Source organism: Rhopilema esculentum, chromosome 11 (genome assembly GCF_057945365.1).
Source record: "Rhopilema esculentum isolate cy_ngs chromosome 11, ASM5794536v1, whole genome shotgun sequence".
In the NCBI taxonomy this organism is placed as follows: domain Eukaryota; kingdom Metazoa; phylum Cnidaria; class Scyphozoa; order Rhizostomeae; family Rhizostomatidae; genus Rhopilema; species Rhopilema esculentum.
In genome coordinates this window covers 5311988-5336116 of record NC_142825.1, presented here as the reverse complement: position 1 = coordinate 5336116, position 24129 = coordinate 5311988, and the positions used below count along the sequence as shown (strand labels likewise).

Here is a 24129-nt window from a genome sequence, read left to right as displayed (position 1 = left end):
ATCGAAGCGCTAGGCAACAAGTGTATCGAAGAAACCAGATAATTTTTCCCTGCTCTGAAAACAGACCCACTCAAGGCTATGACGACTCAAAAACAAAACTTACTGCTTTAAGTTCAATAAATCAATCTATATAATATTTGTCCAGCACAGCTTTATACCGTTTTACTGTATTTTATTATCGATGATACATATTTCACACATAGGCAAACTGTGCTCCTAGAGTTCTGAAATTTAATTAAATCTTATCTTTGTTAACATCTTACAATAAGCATTTATTTTTTATAATCACTAGAAAAATTCATTTCAAGGGACGATACAACGAAACGCTGGACTATGAAACAATGGACCTACGATAAATCCTAGCAAATTCACTTAAGCAAATGCATTGATTCTTGATATTGCCACAAAAATGTGTAGCTTTGAGCTACTTAAATTAGGGGAATGAGAAAACCTGTAATCTTAGGTCTCAAAATATGATAATAAAAATCATTTGTGAAATTCAGCACATTAGGTCAAGATTATTTAAGCGGTAAATTTTAACTTGCAACAAAATATTTGATTCGCATAAGGACTGTTACGCGTTTTAAGAAGCACTAAAATTATATCAGGTCAAAGGGCAATTAATTTCTGAATTGTTTGTGCCTCGCCCAAGTATATTTAATAACCTTTTTTACAATACTTGGTTTTTCTCTAATGGCGCACAATTAATTAGCATCGAAATCTAATTTCACCTTCGAAATCTACTGCGTTGATTCATTGTTCTAGTCTGTGGCATGTTCGCAGGATTAAAAAATGCTGGTTGCTGAGGAGGCTGCTGTGATGATTGCTGCTGCGCTGCCTGCTCCATAGGTTGCTGTTGTTGATTAGCCTGGTTTGGTTGATGCTGGAAATACTGATTTGGTTGCTGTTGTTGCTGTTGTTGTTGTTGTGGTTGTTGTTGTTGCTGTTGTTGAGAGAAGGAATTTTGAGCAATCTAGGTAGAAATGCAATATGAAAATGTAGAGAATTCTATTAAACAAATACCTTAAATGGCTTCATAACACGTGATTTCTATTGCGACTAGACCTATTTTGTATGATACATGACACATTTTGTTTGACATTGAACACTTAATTTCTAATATTAAAATATTAAAACGTAATTAATGATAGGGCAATGCACTACATTCATCGCTCAGCAAACCGATTTAATCGTACTGGATACATATTGTCATTGAATATATCACAGACATTGATCCAACTGGAGAGTTGTTTGGGCACGCAGGATGTTAGAATGTGTTTCTAAAAAGCTTTAGAGAATGCGAAAGAGATCAGAATACGCAATTTTTGGCCTACGGCTCTTTATGGATGCTTTACACTGATCGTTTATCATCAAAGAGCCTTACGAGACATGACAGGTAGACTACAGGCGCCTGCAGACATCAAAGGCAGTAGTGGTAGATTATAGTAATAAAATAAGCAAACAATTTACGTACTTCATTCCCCTGTGTACTTGAACCATTAACGTCACTATCTGGAATTCAAAAGAGATTTATGCTTTTGAGAGAAGATTTTAACAAACAGACATTTACTACCATCTGTACATAAATTATCCAAAGACACATTGCAAACCAGCATTTGAACCAATTATTTGTTTTCTTAAATATATATATTTTCCATTTGAAGAGGTAATTTTCTCCATTATCAAAGACTATTAAAAAAGAAATAGTAGCAGAATATTTGCTTCACTAAATGTGTTAGGTACATCATATTCCATTACCTCGGAAACAAGCCAACCCTTCCAGCAGGCCAACGTGCGTTTTACCGGCCCATGAACGTGCTGAATGCGCAAATTTCAAAATACTTAGGAATAGCAAACAAAAACACTAAGTTTCACTTCTATCTTCGATCTGACAGTTCTTGCGTAATACGCATTAATAACAGCTTTACTATTAACATGTTGTCTTTCGATCCTTTAATTTTGTATGTACAGGAGACTTCTAAGATCAGTCTTAAAGAAAATATAATTCTGCATGAAAACTATTCAATCGCTTTGCTTTGACTTTGATTTCTGTTTGCCCTAGCGTTTTTTGAAAATACCACGATATTACATTACACCCATGGGTTTGCTGGGTGAGCAAATTTGAAAACAAAAATAATAAAAAATAAAAAATTTTGGCTTGCTTCTGAGGTGATAGGGTAATCAGCAGCTTCCATGGTCATAAGGTAACCGCCTCCTGGCAATAAATGAAGCAGAAATAATGATGGCGAGCCCTTACCTTGGGTTTCATCGGGATTCTGCGGAACAAAGAAGTTCATGGGAGCCTGTTGCGGCATTCCAATAGGGTTGAACATTGCTGGCACTGGTGGGCTGTCAGTAGAATCCGATTTATTGATGCTGCCAAAGGAATTCACGTATCGATGGCCTATTGAAAAGAAAGTACTTCTTTTGAAGGGAAATAAATCAAACTTCATAAAAAACTATAAAACAAGTTAAACTTTCAAAGCAATAAGCTAACGAAAGTTTGCCCCTATTCTGAGCAACAATCTTAGTAAGTCAATCGTTATTTTGACTGCTTTTTACAAATTTGGTCAGAAGAGACAAATAAATTTACCTCGTCTATTCATCCCATGAGCAGTTCTTGAAAACTTGCTTGGTGCCGTTGGCATTTTGGGCTCATCTGAAAAAGAACATCAACGTCAATATTCATCAAGTAAATTGACAGAGCAGATGGACAGCAGAGCAATTAAGCAATAGCCCTGACCTTCAACTGTTTAACCTGCCAGAAGTAAGTTTGTCAAAACGTGCCATTTGAAAAGTATGTGTCACTTGGGTACTAAAACGGCATGCATTTAAGGGAAGAAATATTCCAGTAGGCCTGATGGAGTAGGCTGAAAACTTGTATTCTCAATATAAAATTTGAAATTCAACTAAAATTGAAATATCAAAAATACTTCAGTTATTCTAAGAGCCATAAATAAAAAATACAGACAAATCAGTTGTCTCATTTGTCATTTCATTTTGAGTTTGCTTTTCACTGGTGTATATAAAGTCATAAGTTTGTAATGGTACCGAGTTTTCAGGCTCCTTAGTAAAAGTCGATTCCCTTTTTAGATTCTAATCAAGTATTAAACAGCCAAACTGTCATTAACTTCAAAACACACAAAGCAAAGTTGCTGCCAAGTATTACCTTCCTTGCTGCCTGCAACGAGATTTGAATCTGATGCATTTGGTCTTCTGTTCATAACAGGAGATGGAAACGTGTTAGATGCTGGCAAGCTCTCGAAATTGCTTGGAGGCAATTTAGGCTTCAAAGCAGGGGCTGTGATCTGTGAGTCTGTTGGAGGTGGCGGCGGTGGGGCGACACTCTGAAGTTCAATAAAACGTGTTAAAATTTGGTGGAGAACTAGTGTTTAATTCTGTCATTTTGTAAAGCAATATTTCATCAAACAAAATTTTAACAAGAGCCAAAGCTACCGCAGATCGATATGTTCAGTAGGAGAACTTCTGAAAATCAAAAGGATCCCGAGGAAATTAACACCAGCAAATTCGTTCACATTTCTACTAGGCAGGATGATATATATACCAAAACACTCAGTGAGATTACATGATTATCTTCAGGTGAATAAAAAATTCTGTTTTGTCAACAATTCACCTCGTCTGTTGCGTTCTTGTCCACCCACTTTCCTTTCTTTTCGTCGAAATATATCTACAAAAAAAGGTTTTATGGCAAATAAGAAAGCTTAAAAAACAAATGCAGATGGAATGGACAAGTTTACTAACGGGCCCTGGTACTTTGATTTAAAGAAGCTAATTCTGCACTCCAGTTCATAAAAATCTAAAAAGTTGTAAGGGAAGGACAAAATATTGCAATTAAAACGGTTTTAGGTCATTGGAGCTTTGGCGACAAGGGTGCAGCTCGAAGGCTATTGAACAATCTTTATGGTACCGACGTGAGACTGATAATACAACTCTTTAGATAAATGATAAATCTAAAAAAATTCAGGTTCAGTATACATTATATTGCATATATGATACAAACACTTCTTTGATAACAGGTAAAGATTAACCTAAATAGCTTAAAGGATTCTAACAAAGTATAAAGAGAGCATAACGGTAACGACCTTGGTAAATGCTTCAAAGGAATAAAAAATATGAGGATTAAAAAGAAACGAAACAAAAAGGCCAACCGATTTATCAGTGTCATCCGGCAAGTCTGCTTCTTTTCTTCCACCAGTCAGGCGCCCCAAAAAAGATGGCAACCATCCACGCTATAATTAATTTGGAAAATTAAGTCTACAAAAAATACTGGCAGAAAGTCGTAAGCTCTTAAAATATATATTAGGTTTAATGAAAATTATCAAGATGCATATAACATTTAGTGACAGAGACAGGATAAAAATTTATTTGGAACACAAAAATGTATGACTCCGCGTTATACGAAACAAAATTTCTGAGGCTGTTGGATATTTAAAATTTTAATCATCATTGTATCAAAATAATCTTCCAAAAAGCTGGAAACTTTTCGAAGACGATTCACAAATTTGCAAACTTCGATTGACAAGTCGCACATGTCGATATTTCCTTGAAACCTGGTTTAAAATTGGTATATGGCTTATTGGTCTTCACAAACCTTCTCAGCTGCCTTTTTCACTTCTTTCTTTTCATCTTTTTTCTCCTTATCCACAGCCCCTAAAAAGGAAAACATTAATTGGTGATACCAGAAGTAGATATAAATGAACGTTACAATATAACACAATAATGCTCTCATAACTCACTACAAAGCTCAAGAAGAACGCTAAACCGACAAACTAAAATAGCCCGTGAGCTAAATTTTGCTAAAGAATATTAGTTCAGCTAGACCTCGTAATTATGTCAGAGCCAAAATTAAGGCAGAAAGATTGGGGATTAAAGTATGAGATGAATATTGCTGAATAAAAGCATGGATATTTCGTCTGCTCACAAGAATAAAACACAAGTGGAATAAAGAATACATGGTTTTAATGAACATATACCTACATGGCGATTACTATACATCGCAATGACCAACTCAACAAGCTTACTTCTTTGAAGTAGGGAATAAGTAATGGAAGGCTTTGCTGATATGTTCAGAATATTTTACAGATTGCTAATATATTGTGAATGTGAACAGAACTAATATAATACACGAACCTTCACTTTTTTCTATCCTTGCATTTTTCTGAAAAAAGGCATAAATTCAGGTCAAAATTTATCGAAACAAACTATGTATTAAAAATAGCTGAAATAATTTTGAAACAAACACAACAATTACTTGATTGTAATGACTAGAAATAATAACATTTGTTTTTAACCTAGTTCCCAAAAAACTGTCTGCTAAAATGCGAGAGATTCGATTTTACGTATTTCATATACATCTACTTTATGGTTTAGTAAACTGCCAATAGATTTGAGTGATCACTCATAAGACAGAAGTACAACCATTCGGCCTTCAAAAAATTTCGCATATTACGTCATTACGTCATTTTTATATAGGTTATTACGTAAAAGCTGTTTTGGTACTCATAGAAACATTTATTTTGTCAATACATAGTAATGTCGTAGCAAAGTAGAAACACATTTATAACTATAACCAATGTAATTACAATTTTTTTTGAGTATGTTCCGATTCACACAACAAGCTTCGAATAGAAAAGAACATAACAACCTTCTGAGAGAAAGAAAATGAAGATATTCTGAGACAGACAATTAAATACAATTTCTGGTCAAACCTTTGCAATTTCATTAAAAAGACTTTCTTCTTCTTCCGCCTCCTCAGCATGATTAGGATCTGTATTTGCTGTGTTGATGTTTGGTTCAAAAGCTGAAAATACGGGGAATCATAATGAGCCAAAGGAAAGAAATAAGTATTTGTGATTGTTTAAAAAGATACCATGTAGTAAATTCATATGTTACTGCTTTAGGTACTGAGAAGCAAATAAACCACACCAATGTAACATAGTAAATGCTTTTAAAAGATTTTCAATGAAACGAGTGTAGTTATAAAGAAATCGAGAAGGGCTTACTAGGCTGGGCATTTGGGTCCATTTGATACGGATAGCCTGAACCGAACCCATCCGGCTGCTGCATGTAACCTTGCTGTTGATACTGCCCTGGGTTGAAGAACTGGCCAAACTGTTGGCCTTCAGCGTTACCAGCAAACTGGTTACCCTGGTATTGTTGATCAGTGCCAACAGGCTGTTGCATCTGGGTCTCATCCGGTTTGTACTGACCATCATAACCTTGTTGTTGATAACCATCTCCGCTCCACTGGGCATTGCTCTGATCTGCTGCATTGCCTGCTTCAGTCTGTGATGGATACTGCTCGTTGTACTCTTCGTAGTTAACTTGACTCTGGTTATAAAATGTCCCATCAGCTTGGTCCGGTTGCCAGAACTGTGCGTTACTACCAGTAACTTCTTCACTCGGCCACTGCGAAGCACTTTCGTTTTGCCAATGCGAAGCATCACCTCCTTTGTTGAGAGGATCATTATCTTCGTTTTGATCTGATTGAGGTTGATTTTCAGCTTGGGGATTTACTTGCTGCTGATTAAGTCCCGTTGGTAATTCTGCTGAGTCCTTGCTTTGCTCGTTATAGTCTTGAGAGGCTTGTGAAGGTGTTTCCCTCGACATGCTGTCTGGTGTTTCAGGGGGAGATATAGGCCTTGGTACCAAGTTTGCCTTCGCAGCTGCAGCCTCGTAGGCCTGCAAATTATATAATTCACATAATATTCTAAACAAAAACAATATTTTCTTCAACACCATTTGTATATTACACAAGCCAACAAAATTTTCCTGGCATATAAGATGAGAACGTTTCTGGGTTATAAAGGGATCGATCAGTCCGAAAATGGCACCAGTTTTGCGCACTTGACTAGTTTTTGAGATAGAGCTAAGTTAACTATTTTTCAACGCGTGGATCTGATCTGCATTTTAATCTTTTAATCTAAGATGAATCTATTTGATACTTTTTTAAGAGCTGTCTAGAAAAACCTTCATCGATGTTAAGATATAACTAATAGCTTACAAATTTTCTTTAATGAGGGTTTGATTCTTTGTAAGCTTCATATTGCAACAAGCCTAAATGTATGATGTTATGTCATGTGATGCAACAACATTACGGTCAAAAACATTACGTGTCTCGTATCATTGGGATATATTTCCTTTTGGATTGTTTTTTAGCCCAACCCCTAATGACTGCAACTGACGTATAATATTTATCAACAGAAAAGTTGACCAAAACCTGATAAGTTGGGATGTTCGATAATTTCAAAACCAGAGCCGACTCAGCCAAAGTCATTAGACCTTCGGTTTCAGTAATCCCAAATTTCGGGAGAGCCTCTCTCATATGTCATGCTTTTTGAAATTATTTTGGTTGGCCTGTGTTGTATTAATGTATTAACATAGGGGACACCAAAAATACAACGAGAATATACACCAGGGTTAAGTAACTACTAAATTAACTTGATGATTATTTCATTGATTCACCTTTGCTACTAGAAACAGCATGATTTCAGATTAAATAAAGGTTGGCTAACGATTAACCATTCATCACAAGCCAAAATCTTTCAATCTACCATTCAGATCTTTTGCTTCTTCTGGTACCTCAACCATCTCATTCCACACCGTCACCCTTCTTCCCTAATCCCTTTCCCCCTCTTTCTTCTCTGCATTACCTTTCCTACCTACTTTGACCTGAGCATCAATTGCTAATCATCTGCAGCAGGGGCCTGATGAGACTATGTTCATCTTCATTTTTTATATACCAGGATAGTTTATAAAACACCTGATCTATCTCTGTGAAAATCTCAACCAACCAAATCCTATACAAAATGTCGTGTACGAAAATTCATACATACCGCGTCATTGCTACGATCGCGATCTCGAAGTTCAGCTATCTTTAGATACAATTCTGAAATTGGATCATCATATGATTCCATGGATTGGTACTGAAGTCTTTCAAATGCCTATAAATGAGGACAGGTAACTTCTGAGTACAATATTAATCTTTGAAATAAACCTAAAAACCATCAATCTTTGGGGGAAACAATAGGCCAATTGTTAATAGCAAACATACTAACCTTTGCAAACAATGTGATGAAACTTTGCTCATGATAAAAACTCAAAGAATTCTCCAAAAGTATATGAGCTATCGATTCACAATAACTGTGAGCCTAAAATTGAAAAATGTACATATGTCAAAAGAAATATATGTTTTTAACAAAAATCTACTTTTGAACGACGTGGAGCGGTGACGATTTAATGTTTTTTTCTACCATGTACAAAATGCAGGGGAATAATTCAGACTTCCATCAGGCAGTTCAACAAAAAAATTCAAAAGGACATACAAAGACTACGTAAAGCCGTATCACACTAATGAGCCTTTACGTAAAATCAATCTTTAGTAACTTTTTCTAATTTTGCTACATAAAAGCACACTTCACGCAATTGAGGAGTGTCTTTCTATCTGTTGGTACCCTATCCGATACATACGTTGGCGATCACGGTCTTCGAGACAGTTCTATATTCATTACCCCGCAATAACTAAATTTCACCCAAATTGATCAAAATCAATAATGATACCTTAAAGAGGTTTACATAATTCGTGTCATGTACAAACGACAAACAGAATGAAATGTTTTGGTAAACAATCAAGGCAGGTGAAAGAATCAATTAATGATCAATTTTAGAGGCTGCAATGACGCTACAAAGTGCAATGTTGCTCTCGTTAGCAAACGACTAACAAACAAACCTCTGCCAACATCCCCGCTTCTGATAACCTATTGATGTATATCAATTTCATGCTCTGAAACAAACAGGACACAAATGTTAGTAAAGAGCAAAATCTTTTTGGGAAAACACTTCATATCTTTACCGAGAAGTCCATCATTGCTACAACATTACAGGCTAAATAAACAAGTTTTAAAAGAACTTGCTAATACCTATAAGAAAGTGCTAGCAATAACCAATGTGCTCATCATTACATTCTATTACCCATTACATTCTATTACCACTTCCTAAATTTATACAAAAATTAGCACTTTCAAACGATGAACATGAATTAAGATTAAACAAGACAAGGACACTTAATCAGATAACTCGCAAGAAAAGATACCTTGTAACAAACCTTAAAACAAACTAAATGAAACATTAGCTATGAAATGATGGTACTTTGTACATAGACAAGGGCTAAGAAGAAAACAAATCAGGAAACATGTACCTGTAACGAAGGGATGTAGAAGTCTTTTGATCTAAGCCACAGAGCATATTCGTACATCTAAAAAGTAAGAGTGAAGTTTAATAAAAAATTGCTCACTTTCAAGAGTGGGGTGATTCTTACAGGGACTTGAGCCCTGAAAATATCTTCTGTATGAATTGCCTCTTTTTCTAATAAAGACCGATCACCCATAGGAAATCACAATGTGCAACTTTTGAGGAACATCAATAAATCACACTTCACATATTTCCAAAGTGATTTAACAAAATCCTCATTATAAATATATCCAGCTAACATATCTTCCACAGGAACACACAATGCTTTACGCAGAAAATCTAATGAAAGAGGGCTTCAAAAAAACTCTGTAAAATAGGTTTGAAATGAAAATGTAAATGAGATGAAATAGAAACAGATATTTACCTCAGTAAGTTGTAAACACTCATTCTTCGCCCAGAGATCTGGCCTTGATATATTTTCGAGATTGCTTCAAAATAAGCATGCCACTATTAGCATAATATAAAACAAGCAAATAATATCAGCATAGGCACGCTGATATGATAGTATACAACATAGAAATAATACAACATTTAATCAGTTTAAAAGTGACTGGTACACTGTCCTATTTTCGTAGAATTTCCTTCAAGAGAGAGAGCAAATATTATGCTTTTTGATCACATAAAAAGGTTGAAATAACATAACCCAGTTCGTCGAAAATATTGTTTCAAATTCATTTCATATAAAAAGTTGTTTATTTACAAGGACATAATTGTATGTAATGTCTATTGGCAACTAGAAGGAAAGAGCACAGCACACTGATCTTGAAAGCGAAACAACTGCATTATAAAAAATAGCATTTTAAAACAATCTGCAATTTTAACAGCATAGTGAACTTAACTTATCATACAGAAAAAGAAATTTCATTATGATTTGTTGCCTGTTTATATATGTAGCAATCGCCAGATTTAAATCAGTTGATTTTCTTCAATGCTCACCTGTGGTCCTCACCAAGAAGACAAATTCGCGTGGCATCCTCTGTTAGTGGTGATATCCGCACATTTGATAGAATGTAACAAAGATGCGCTGCACCGATATTTCCTTGAACTCCTGAGGTGATAGGATAATAACAATTTATCATCTGATCGGACACAGATATAAGGCTGTCAACAAAACTTCTATAATTAAAAAGCTATTTCTTATTGAACAAATCTTTTAGGTAGGTTATTAGGCAGTCTACCATAGCAGAAGCTCTTTACTCTGGTATTATACAAACGGAAAAAAGGCTCTAAAATTCTTGCTAATAAAATACTTTGCGATTGCACGAACATTACCTAAATTGCTTTGAGCAAATCTGCTGAAGGATAAATAAAGTAAAAATTCGGTGGTAAATTATTTCGGATTAATTACTTATTTAAAAAGGAATGAAAAATGAGTTATAGTATAAAGCAGCAAATGACAGCCAAAAAGAATGATTTACTGCTTACTCAGTGCATCACCAAGGGATAAAATATCTTTCTTGTCTCTGTCTTTATTTTTGGTTGGATTGGCAATTAGCATGGCCAAGTGTTCTCTCCAGTCAGCAGTTCCATTTTTGACAGCATGACACTAATAGAACAAGAAATAAAGGTTAGAGCAGGAAAATCAAACACAACTTCTGTTGTGTAGTATAATGACTGCCACAAAATGCTCATCACAAGTCTTAATCAGTATCATTTTAGAAACTCAAGAGCTTCAAAGATGAACAGATAAAAGAGGTAATAGAAAAAGGGTTGGAGCAGAAAAAAGAAAATTCTGGCACGGTACTTTAGTCTTATCTTAGAATAAAAATACCAAATAAAACGATTTTGATACTTGTTTTAGGGCTATGAAAACAAAATAATAAGCTTAATTGCTCCAAAACCCGCTACTTTGTAGTAAGCATATCATAGACATAACGACGTACTGATTGGAGTGGGAGACCTCGTCCACCAAGGTGGCCATACAGTGATACCAATGAGTCGTCATCTTCTAAAGATGCAATCAATCTGTAAGAAAATGAAGGAACATTTTTATAATTAAATTCTCAATCACCAGTGCGTTCTTAAGTTAAGAATCTTGTTTGTCAGTCTCGTTATCTAAAGAACAAAGTGAGGCCATCATAGAAGATACACGACAGCCGCTTCATTTGTTTTTAATTTTCCATTGAGAGCCAGTTGAAGCAGGATCGAAACGTTTTTTGATTGGCATACAGCGACGTCAGAGCCTGGGCCTAAACAAAGTGACCACCCAAAGCTCAGGAGAACATTAATTTCCTATCATTGAAGCCCTTTCACTCTAAAGCCCTATATTGCCTAAACAACCTTTTTAATCCATCCAAAGTAGAATATCATATGTGTTTTACCACTGTTTGAAATTTATGGGTGATAGTTTAGAGCAGACAAAAGATGGGATGACAGCTTTTATGTAATCCAGGAAAAAGAAAACAGGGGTTTGAATTCAACACCAGCAAGAACATAATTTCCGTCCTTAAATCTAAGAAAGATATCGAAGATTGCTAAAAGTCTCGACCAGAAACATCATAAATTACAAAAAAATTAAAAATTCTAAGATCTGATGGACACTGAAAAATGAGTTCAAGATAGACATAGCCAAGTTAAACAAAACATTGTATAGAGAAACGTCTGCTTCCAGTCAAATCGAAGGAGGGGCAGCACCATATCAACAGTAGTGCAGCACAATTTCGGCACTTTGCCAGGCATTTCGAACTCTATGAAAACCAAGACCAATACAATTCAGGGAAAATGGTTTCTCAAATTAAAAATAAAAACACTCAACACTGAAACGGACCGAGCTTTGTGCGGGCATAAAAAAATATCGCTACATGACTGCGACATTTCAATTACCTCATTTTAGACTTAGTATGAAAAGGTTTCTAACCAAGCAAGTTACCTGCTCATCACAACATGGTGGAGTTTATGATCCATCTTGTACGACAATGTCAAGGCATGTCCCCATAAATCATGGTTCATTGCAAAGTCGAGTGCCTCCTGTAATGGAATTTATAAACATATTTAGAATGCAATAAAAAAACATAGAAGGATGTTATTTCGGGCTTCGAGCTTCAGATGATATTTCATAAGAGAAAAGGTGACATTAGATCGGAAGACAGCATAAGATAACATAGTTGCGTATCTAACCTTTCTAGAGCCTTGTATTAAGTACTCTCTGTATTGTTGCAAAGCCGCTTTCTTTGATATTCTTGTCGTTTCTTCTGATGCATGAAGGCCAAGCATATCCTCTTCTTGCTGGCTTCCAATGCTTGCTTTGTGCTGCATCAACATTTCTGCAACATCTGGACCATCAAAAACCTAAATGAGAAATTTCAGGAAAAATTAAACTTTGTTATTCAAAAGGTATCGGGTCTGATATGTCCAATAACCTGTTTACAATTAAAAGGGTCATTCATATACTTTTAAGCAAGATTCTATTAACATATAGCTAGATGGAAATCACAAAAAGCAAGAAAAAAATTCAAATCTAAAAAAGAACTTTTTTGATAAAGAAGGAATATAGCTAATTGCAATTAATAGAAAAAGCTTGCGACTTAATTTCAATGGAAAAACACGAAACACAAAATAAATATAACAGAAACAAATTAGATGCCCTTATCTTTAAATTTTTAGTTATTGAGTCAGGCTTTGGTAATAATAAGAAACTGAAAATCTTGCTAAAAGTTAACAGAACGTATAAATATACAAGTTTACAAACTCAAATTAACCTACATTATATATTATTGTATTCAGTTGCCGGAAGTTAAACTTTAAAACTAACCGGAATATTCACTATGCTCTATCTTTAAATACTCCTGTTGGAAAGTAAAACTATACAGTGGAAAGACTTAGCGGAAAACCTGGAAGATCAAAGATTTTACTTACCCCGTTGTGTTTCACCAACATTGCCATATACTCCCACAACAGTGCCATTGAATCGCAGTAATCTTTCTTCATTTCTGTGCTCGACAGCCAATGTTTGGCTCTCTTTTTTGCAAACATGATCACTTTCTTCTTACTGGAATCCTCCCTGCAGAAAAAAAAATTTTAGCAAAAGAAGTAGCAAAGAGGTTTTGACTGAATTGACTAAAAAGGTTTTTGGAGTGTTTCAGTTGCTATGCATAACATAAACATACCTGATTAAAGGACCTGGAAACTCTAGGTAGTCTGTTATGGAATAAAGATTCTGAAAAACGAAAGAAAATATTCATTATTCAAAATTCACTGCAAGGGAACATTTTGCTTCTCAGCTGCTCAGATCTTAACTTATGATCCATAAAAATCCGATACTCACAAGTAACCAAGCGAGATGATGAGTTTCCTGAATATATCAGTTTCTAGTGGCTGAGGTCTTCTAAATTTTTTTATCGTGTGTAATGCATCATCATGTATTATGTGTTTTATATGTGTATCATTAAATTTGTAAAGTGCACATTTATTGTTGTTCTTAGGACTTAAAGTGTATATGTAATAAAAGTGCATAGGAATATAACATTGAAATCATTATAAACCATTGTAACAAATCTAACAGTCCTATTTGTTTAAAAAAACACTGACAAAAACCGTATTTTATATGAAAGAGAATTATTTTGGTGTTATTATCTTCAATATTCTCGATACATGTTCTCTTTAACAAGTTGCGTAGGGATCAAAGCATAAGGTCTTGAAGCAGAATTGATTCCACAATGGATTACCTTTGAGGGTATACAGAGTAATGATGGTACTTGGCCTTCAATTGGGTCGTTTGGGTTGGTAATGATGCAGGAACCAGCATTTGTCAATTTTGCAGTTACGTGTGGTTTGAAGAAATGCAAAGGGGTGAGACGTTCGACTGGTTCTGGTGTTGCTACAAGATATAAACAATAATTAAATCACTAAAAAGAGTGAAGAATCATCCTTATATGGCTGTTGGTGAGTATAACATCTTGTTTAGAACAAATCAACGCAAATCATCACAACAACATTTATACAAATCACTACTTTGCTAGCGATATACAACTGTCTAGCGCATCTATTAGATATAGAAAAACATTTTTCACAGACGTTCTGATATATGCACATGCATATTTCATGATATTATGAATTTTAGCATTAAACAGTATTTGATCGAATAACCGGATGAAATTGATTTAAAAAAAATAGAGAAGAAACTATATATATATAAGAAATAAATTCAATTGAAAAACATTTCAATCAGCAAAGTTTACTTACTTTTTTCAAACGTTGAAATCTCTTTTTTGCCCATTGCAAGTGTCTCGATTTCGTAATCATCTAAAGGTTTATTGTCAATAACTGATGAAGGTCTGCTGTCAACATCGACTTCAGAATTGGTTGAGCTCCGGTAGGACAATTGGTCACTGTGCTGCGACCTAGTGTCCCAGTTCATACCTGGATAGCCAGGGTAGCCATATCCAGGATATCCCCAATTTGCCATGTTACTAAAATACCAATTATAATAGTCCAAGTTGTAGTTCTGCATGTAATTTCCATACTGAGAGTTCCATCCTTGCATCTGGTTTGGGTCTTGATACCCTGAATAGGGGGGTTGCATTGGTGCCGCAGGAGACATGTTCGCAAACCTCTGATCCACATTTGGTTCTTGCTGGCCTTGCTGATGGCTATAGTACTGAGAACCGTACTGCTGTTGGCCAAACTGTTGTGATTGGCTAAATTGTGGTTGTTGTTGCTGTCCGTATGGTAGCTGCTGGTGTTGGCTAAATGGTTGTTGTTGCTGATTAAATTGTTGCTGTTGCTGTGGAAAGGGCTGATGCTGCTGTTGGTAAGACAAAGGCTGCTGATTTGACTGCATGGGAAACTGCTGTTGTTGTTGCGGTTGCTGCGGTTGCTGCTGTTGCTGTTGGGCAAACTGCTGTTGTGGCAACTGGTTAAACTGATTTTGCTGTGTGTGTGGGAACTGTTGTTGCTGGGATACCTGGGGTTGTTGTTGCTCAAGAAGTGATTGTGCTTGTTGCTGCTGGAATAGCTGGGGTTGATGCTGCTGCTGTTGCTGGGATACTTGTGGATGTTGCTGTTGTGAAAATTGTTCCCGTTGCTGTTCCTGTAATGATTGTGGTTGCTGCTTCTGAAATCGTTGGGGTTGCTCCTGTTGCTGAGATACCTGTGGTGGTTGCTGTCGTGAAAATTGTTCATGCTGCTGTTCATGGAACGATTGTGGCTGCTGCTGCTGCTGAAGTAACTGGGGTTGCTGCTGTTTCTGCTGAGATACTTGTGGTTGTTGCAGTTGTGAAAATTGTTCATGCTGCTGTTCCTGGAACGATTGTGGCTGCTGCTGCTGAAGTAACTGGGGTTGCTGCTGTTGCTGTTGCTGTTGTTGCTGAGATACTTGTGGTTGTTGCAGTTGTGAAAATTGTTCATGCTGCTGTTCCTGGAACGATTGTGGCTGCTGCTGCTGAAGTAACTGGGGTTGCTGCTGTTGCGGCTGAGATACTTGTGGTTGTTGCAGTTGTGAAAGTTGTCTCTGCTGTTGCTGAATATGCTGCTGATGTTGTGTCCGCTGCAAATCTTGCTGCTGTGCAGCCAAGGGTTGGGAAAGATGTTGCTCTTGTTGCATGTTTTGCTCTCGGTGTGACAGATGTGCGTTTTGGGGTTGTGGATGTAATTGCTGACTCTGGTTCAGATCTTGTTTTTCGTCTAAGACATGTTGGTTTTGGAGTTGACGCTGCAACTGCGGTTGCTGTGAAAATTGTTGATTCTTGGGATCAGGATACCGGTGCTGTGGTTCTTCTTTATAGCTGCTTGTGTCCTGTGGAAAAGAATTCTGTTGCAATACATGTGGGGATGATTTCGATTCAGAATCATGCATAATACCCTGTAACTGCTTATTATGTAACTGCTCCATTTGAACTGGTTGATTTTCAAAGGATTCTGGAGTTCGCGCTTGCTGAGTAGGTACATGTTGTGGTTGAAGGCTTATTTGGTTCGTCTCTTGCGAAAAATTTGGCAAATTGTCTTTTTGGGTAGGACGACTCTGGGGCAAAACATTACGAAATGATTTTTCAGTCCCTGATGGCACCTGTTCCGCTTGAGATGAGAACTGTCTGTGTGGCGCTGGCTGATTCCCTGGGTTTAAAACATTTTGCTGACTACTGTAGCCGGGCTGGGAAAAGCTTCCCTGGTGAGAGTCAATTATCTGTTTTTCATGACCAATAATTGGTTGATTTCCGGCAAATGCAACTTCATTATGAAGGGTTTTGTTAACATGTTCTTCTTCTTGACCAGGAACATAATTATGTGTATTTTGGCTAACACTTGATGGATTTTTGTCATCACTAAATTTCTTCAATATATCGGCATCATTTGGAGACCTATCATTAGTTACATTCCTTTGCGATGAAATAAGTCTAATTCCAAAATCATTCCTTGCCGGGGCAACATCTGTTTTATATCGATTTTCAGAAGCTGAGTTACTTGCAGAAACTGTGGATGGCTGGAAATCTGCTGTGTTATACTGTGGCAAGGTTTCAGAATACCCCTGGTTACCAGAGCTTGATAGAGTTGGATGCGTTTGAAAAGGGTAAACTTGACTCATTGATGAAGAAGGTGTAAACTGCATTGACTGTGAAGAACTTGACTGAGACAAAAAGTCATATTGTCCGGGAAACATTGCTTTAGAGCTGGAAGGATATTTATCAGAAACAGCTTGCTTGTTTAAAGGATTAATGTCTTGAATATTTTGAGGTGAATCAACATTTTGATTATCGAAACTGCTTGATTGTAAACCATGCTCAAATGAATGCGCTGCCATGCCAGAATCATCTTTTTTCGATACATCTGAGAACTTCTTTGCGCTGTGAGCAGGAGAAGACTCGCTCTGAGGGTTAAATTCAATGCCATGTATATTGTCTTTTGCTCCAAACACTTGAGGTAAATCACCCCCTGCAGCTGCCATTTTGGTCCTATCAATGACACTTTTCGACGAGCCTCCACTAGATAAGTCAGATGAAGAGCGATCATCGACCTCTTTCGACCGTTCATCAACATCAAAGGGGTGTCTTTCGCGGGAAGGTGATAATGAGCTATAGGACCCACGAGATGGAAAATTCTCTTTACTTTTTGGGTAATCTTTACGAACATGGTGCTGCTGAGGTATGCTCTGAGATCTATCTAACTCATTAGAAGTACTTCCCATCTCGTGGGATCTTGGGTCTAATATCAGGGAAGGTTCGTCCTCAGTATATCTATGGGGATCATTAAGAAGGTTCGAGCTACTTGTTGCTGATGAATTAAACAGAGGGTTTGCTTGAGGGATTGAAGAATTCAACATAGCACTGACATCAGCTCTTGTACTAACTGTTTTAGCTTCCTCGGCACCAAAACCTGATTTTTCAAGACTATCTGCACTAAAATTTGAATGACTAGCTTGCTCAGTAACTTTACTGGGCTTGACAGCTGCAAAAGCTGATGGATGATCCTGGTCTCCCAGCTGCTGTTTTTCAAAGCCTTTTACTAAGCCTTGTTGCTGAGCTGAATAGTTTGTATAATATTGCCCTGCCTCTGCAGACTGCATCTGGATGGGATCAGCTTCTTTCTTTGCAAATAAATTAAATGGTTCGTTGCTCGTGAAGCTATCACACACATCTCCTTGAGAAGCAGGGGGCAGAAAGCTCATCTGCTGGTGAGACACATTTGAGGTCATAGAATTGATTGCTCCTTTTGGATTATCTGATGCTGCTTTTGCATTGGACTGCTAAAACAAAATGATTACTGCTAGAAACTCTAATTTCTCCAATAAATAAGGAAACAATGAAATAACATGCTTTTTATCCTGATTGACAATGTGCTCATGCCCAGATAGTTGCTCATTGACAATGAGGTTGTCAAAGATGACAAAAGATCAATACCAACTGCCATTCAAATAATTAACACTGCTGAATACTAAGTGGAACTTTTTTAAATAAATGCAAGGTTGAATAAATGATGAGTCAAAAAACTTTTTTTTTTCACAAATTATTCTTCGCCGTAGATTCACTTTTCAAATTATAATGGTAAGTCCAAATTTGCTTGGTTTTTCAGCTTGGCGAATCAGATTTATTTTGAATATTGCCTTGATCAACCGTTTTGACATAGCAAAATATATTTACAATGAAAAAGAAGAAAAAAACTACTTACCTGACCATCGCCAAAAGAATCAGTTATTGCCTTATCATTAGCTTTTTGCAGCAGAGTTTTCTGTTGCAATTGAGGTGCTAAGACACCTTTTGGTCCTAAAAAAATAAAAACTTATAGATAAAATTGAAAATTTGAAATTAAAAATCCCAATTAATGACTCACACAATAATGTATAAGCCTTATTCGAGCATGTCAGTCAACAGCAATTCTTGTACAAAATGTGCTAATGTATTTTGGGACATTTACATCACTTTTAATACAAAACTGCAAATTAACATGAATCAACTTCGATGACCAAAAGATTTGATAGATCATGAGCATCTGAATGAATGGTGACACTGATGGCTTTCTCTTTGTGAATGATGACACTGATAACTTTTTCTTTGTGGATGATGACACTGACAACTTATTCTTTGTGAATTTTGATACTGATGATTGTGTCAATGAAACAATGATGATGATAGTGACAATGATATTGATTGAAGAGATGAAAAGTAACAATGCCCAGCTTTCAAAACATGTCCACTGATTAATGCTGATGATTGTGACATTGTTAATGGTTAATGAGACAGGATCATTGAATGGCACTCTGAACAATAAACTGGAAACAATATTCTGGATTGATATATGAATGATGCCAATGACCACAAAATGATTCTAATCTACATTTTACTCGATGATCCAAGAATTGGCTTTGAAAATACAACCAACATAGTGTGATAAGTACTAATTCCTGAAAGCACTAATTCCTGAAAGTCCATAAACATAGACAACAGATTCTTTATTTGAAAAAGCTAATTTGGAAACTTATGACATAGAAACAATTTCAAGTCTTTGGTTGTTTATTTGGTTCACATGTCTTTCTGAATCTTTGCCACGCTTTTGCTAAGAAGCATACACCAAACATCAAACATATTCTCTTACCCCTAAAAATAGATTGCTGGTTTGACTGGGTTTCATCAGGGCTTGACAACAAATCATCATCACTATCAATACCATCATCAGATTCATTGTCAGATGATGTCTCATCTGATTCATCAGTATCTTCATCCTCATAATCATCAGTACGTTGCTGAGCAGCCAGACTATCTCTTTGATGTAAGCTTACGCCTTGGGGGGAATCCAAACTGAGGTAATTAAAGGCAGAGCTGATATTTTCTATAGCTGTATTGTTATAATTCCTATTTTGATTATTGTGTGCTGTGCCCAATTGCTTATCATACTGAGGTTCAAATGGCTTCATTTCTCTCTGACTTAAACTTGGGGGTAGACTTGCATGAGCATAACTAGAAGATTGTCCTTCATCAGGTGATCCTGGCCAGCTAAGGCTTCCAGCACCTTGTGGCATAAAATTCCTGGAAATTTGGTCACCTGACATCAGCATCCTTTCAGCAGGCTGTTGTGTTTTCATATTTGGCAATATAACTCCTGAGGAAGGAGGAGCTCCAGCCAGATAAGGACCATTAGCAGCATCAGCTGATGAATAAGTGGGAGAAACAATAGGAGATGGGTTAAACATTGAATGTGGCGTAGGTGGAAAAGGTGGTCCATGCGGCATTCTGACATTTTGCATTGGATTTGGTGGTCCAAAAGAATTCATTTTGGAGTACGGGTTGTGTCCCTTTCCTTGCATACCAAAAGGATTTCTGGCTTGAGATCCTGGACCCTAAAAAATGATATGATTAAGATCAGCTTGATGACTCAGGTGTCTCCGTAAAGATTTTAGTAGGTGCGTGGCTGATCACGCACCTCAAAACAAAATTTTTCATAGAGGCACACAATTCATAACTTCTGGTTTAAAACGCACCTAAAAGGGTAATATCAGCAATATTGATATTATAGCTTTTCCATGTGATTTTTCAAGCTTTGAGGTACCAAAGTACTATAGAGTATTTTTCTTTCAAAGGTTATAGAAGCCATAAAAAGAAACTCTATCTTTGATCCAAACATAGATTCATAACAGTAATGTACTGAACAAGCGTAAATAGACTTCACATTTTTTACCTAATAAATCACTTCCGGTTATGGCAAGAGTGGTAAAACAGATTTAGAGTGGTTCTTTCCTTACACACAAGCAGCACAGAAAGTTTTCCAATGTTTAAAATGCATATCATGTCATGCAATTCCCTATCCTGCATCACAGACCATAACTGAGGAGAAGTCATGGTCAGTGATGTAAGCTAGTGATTCCTGGGGCAACAAGACAAAGTTTCTGGTCAAAAAGTAGTCTTTGAAAATGGATGGGGCACGTGTTATTGCTAATTTTTGAATATGCATCTTGTCTCGTCTGTCAAGTGCCTGTCAAGAAACGGGCGCAAAATCACACACCTCAAACTGAGAGGCCTGATGACTACTGCATTTGCAGCGATTAATGCATTGAAAATACTTGCACCTTGTTTGGGAATAACTTCAAGACATGCCCATTAAAACATATTAACATCACAAAATAAACACTCTTCAGATCCAAGCTCTTCGATGACCTCAACACCTTATCTTCAATGGCCTCAATTACAAGTTGCATTATCACACATGCTTGGGCAACTTGTTATGAGATAGGAGAGATAACTAAAGATGCTAAGAAATAATATGTATTATATATTTACCTGAGCTGCAACCATTGGAGGAGGACCCGGTTGACCAGTTGATGGTGGTTTTGGAGGTCTTGGCTCTAGTAAATTGAAAGATAAATTATGTTATATAAATTAAGAATAGCGAAATTTTTTCCTTACTTTTAAAGTTTTGATGATAAATAAAGAATAAAATAGTTACCATGAAATAGATGAGCTTACTTATGAGGCAAATTAGTAAGACTTAGTACCTCCCATTCAATATTATGTTATTACCTAAGACAAAAAGTATGAACAAATGTACATATGTTTCTTTCCTCTCAAATTTTTAAGGTTTATGTCGACTGTTTGTATGTCAATAATTATTATAATTATAACCTTTTATATGTGGAAGAAGAATGATTTGCAACAGTGCTAGCAGCATCTTTGTTACTACCACAAAAATAAATTCCCTATAACACTGCCCAAATATGCAAAAATATTAAATCAAGCCCTTATTGAAGTCAAATTCAGATTGCAGTCACATCATTTTAAGAAAAAACTGAGGCCTACTGTATTAAGACTATAAAGGACATAAAGCCAGACACAGGCGTGATCATACACATTGATTTTATTTTTTTACTGAGCCAAGAATTGTATATTCATAAGCATATATTTAATTCAACTTTTTATTACCAAAGCAAGGAGCTATTGGAAAGGTGTTTATTAAGAGTTCTCCCTGACTAAATGTTTTTCATTGAGGGCTTAAGGAAAAGGGAACTTAATTGGCTAAAGATGGAAATGATCTAATTATTTAGGGAAAATATTATCACTACCATTAGTGACAAAATACAAGAATGAAGCCTTTAAAGCTATTTTCAAATCTTAAGGAACTTACAAAATTAAAACTGACAGTTAAAAATTCAGTGGTAGGTGTCTGTTTGAAATATTTAGCATGATTTTCCAGATTTTATTATTGAACCAGACCCAGATTAGAAAATTAAATATTTCCACAGCAAGCCAGTTGCACATTTAGATTTTTGAGCTAAATTAAAACAGGAAAGTGAATTTGAAAAGCCAATAGAAGATATTGTGATCAATTAAGTTCAATGACCAAGACATGACAAAACAAAAAGCTTGTAATTTGGTTACATAATGGATGCTTTTAGTATCTGCCTGGCCACTTAAACACAAATTAAGATTTTGAGTTGCTTAAACTGCAAGCTGATACTGTGGTTAGGCAGGAGCCCAGGATCCAGATTGGAATTTTTGCCTTGCACAGGGAATAAATTCCCCATGCACATGAAGTGTCAGCCCTGATTGCAGCCACATAATTTCTATTAAAATGATTCATCCAGCTGCACAGGATTTTTCTTTAACTGTAAAACATTTTCTGTATGTACTGTACTTGATAATTGGCGCTTTTGATGAAATTTGCATTTGTGACCCTCAGAGTTGCAGGTCTTCTAGATCATCATTACTTTTAGCTTGTGTGCACACGAGGCTGGTTTTTGTACACACATATGCCAAATAACAGCAAACATGTGAAGGATATTTTTATCATTTCTGGGAGTAAAATATACATGAGACAAAGTTTTCAAATTTTGAGCAGATTTTGGCTTACGGAAACTATCCTCATCTGGTTGGGTCCCCCTCGTTCTTATTTTTAGGAATTATGAAAAATGTTTATCTTTGCTATATTATTTTTATCACCACTAATGTTTTTCTCTGAAATGTATACTCAAAAGTTACATACTGTGTTTTTATGGTAATTAGTCTCAGCCGCACACAAAATTTTATTTGTATTATTTGCAAACGCGCAATTTTCATTGACATGAAACAGATCCCCGAGCATCTTTCCAAGATTCCAATCTGGCCCAGGATAAAGTTTCCATTCGGTATTCATTAGTGTGTGGAGGATTTATCAACAAGTTATCGGTCTTGCCTACATAAAAATTCAATCATCTAAGTTATGTTTCACTAAATGTGTTGTTACGTCGAAGACTAAAAGAATATGCAAGACATGACCAGTGGCCGTAATAATGGAGAAAAAGTTAAGATAGTGTTTGCCAGAAATTGTCACTTTTAAATTTAATGAAAACAATCAATGATCTTAAATGTTTTAGAATTGCAATTATAAACTTGCCAAGTATAATTAATTTATTTATGAGCAATCAACAAAAAGCTTTGGATGGTGTTGTTCCACTATACTAACCGTAATTGCCAGGAGCTTCCATACTGAAACCAGATTCAGTAAGATCTTTGAAGGTTTAAAGTTAAGTATCTATTTTCCATCTATCATTTCCAGTTCTTGTCCACAGATAGTGCTAAAACGACTGGTTATATTTTTGTAACAGTGACGAAGAAGAAAGCTTAGGCCCGATAACTGTACTCCGTTACCACGTAGGCTCGCACTCTTCAACAAAATTCTTAATATTCTCGGCAAATAACGATGTAACGATGTCGAATAGGCACTAAAATGCAAATTTATTTCTGTTTTCTGGTAATGCGTATGCAGTATTTCAGTTTAATATGAAGCAAATTTAACTGCAAGAGGAAGAACTTCTCACAACAAAGCCACGTAACTGATTCTAGTCGTGAAATATGAAGGGAACGAGGCCAAGATACCGCTGACACACGTGTCCGACGCGATAATCAATTTAACGAGGGGATTTTTTCCGAGCCACGATTTGTCACCTGGCAACTTAGTGGAACCCACGTGCGTCTTTTCCCAATCAAATACCAAGAAGTCAAAATGTTTTCTTTTTAATCCAGAAAGAATTCTTTTTCGCACTGAGCAAACTTGACTAAGACTAATGCCCGAAAAATTATATTATTTCAATTGAGATATTTTTAGGCCTTGGATTCATTTTAATTCAATGAAATAAAAGAACAACATCCTTCCAATTTTCTCAGAAATAAAGAACAGACCATTATTCTAAAAATTTTGGTTTTAAGAAGAAAATTAGCTTACAACTGTGAAAGCAAAATGAAAGATTGTGGCACGATCAGCTTTTTTGCAAAATTGTCAGTTCGATGCTTTTAGTTGTGCTTGATTTTCAATGAACTACAGGATTGAGAAGACTAATTTCATTTCATAAATCTCTCCCCTTTTTGAAGAGCATGTCTGCATATTGCTAAAAACCCGGGCGGGAACGTCACACAATCGATCGAGATGTTTTTTAGGTACGCGTATCAACACTTATGCATGGAG

At 36.1% G+C, this 24129-nt stretch overlaps 1 protein-coding gene across 7 annotated transcripts; it reads right to left on the bottom strand.

The window, feature by feature from the left end:
• Nucleotides 1–106: 106 nt before the first annotated feature.
• On the bottom strand, nt 107–23671 carry LOC135693218 (uncharacterized). Of its 7 annotated transcripts, none has more exons than XM_065211623.2 (29): nt 23131–23671; nt 20973–21037; nt 19294–20035; nt 18370–18464; nt 14452–17947; nt 13935–14086; nt 13377–13426; nt 13126–13270; nt 12388–12558; nt 12140–12237; nt 11154–11235; nt 10696–10816; nt 10207–10318; nt 9635–9698; nt 9218–9274; nt 8750–8803; nt 8079–8171; nt 7857–7964; nt 6024–6702; nt 5730–5821; nt 5152–5179; nt 4613–4671; nt 4170–4250; nt 3635–3688; nt 3170–3347; nt 2594–2659; nt 2258–2404; nt 1475–1512; nt 107–973 (listed from the first exon to the last, which is right to left on the bottom strand). In XM_065211623.2, exons 1-29 carry the CDS (start codon nt 23150–23152, stop codon nt 728–730), a joined length of 7395 nt encoding a protein of 2464 aa, XP_065067695.2. In that variant the 5' UTR covers nt 23153–23671; the 3' UTR covers nt 107–727. The 7 variants fall into 7 exon arrangements, with proteins under 7 accessions (XP_065067695.2, XP_065067697.2, XP_065067696.2 ...); XM_065211625.2 differs by having other exon boundaries at nt 107–943; XM_065211624.2 differs by having other exon boundaries at nt 14452–17944.
• Between the last annotated feature and the right edge of the window lie 458 nt (nt 23672–24129).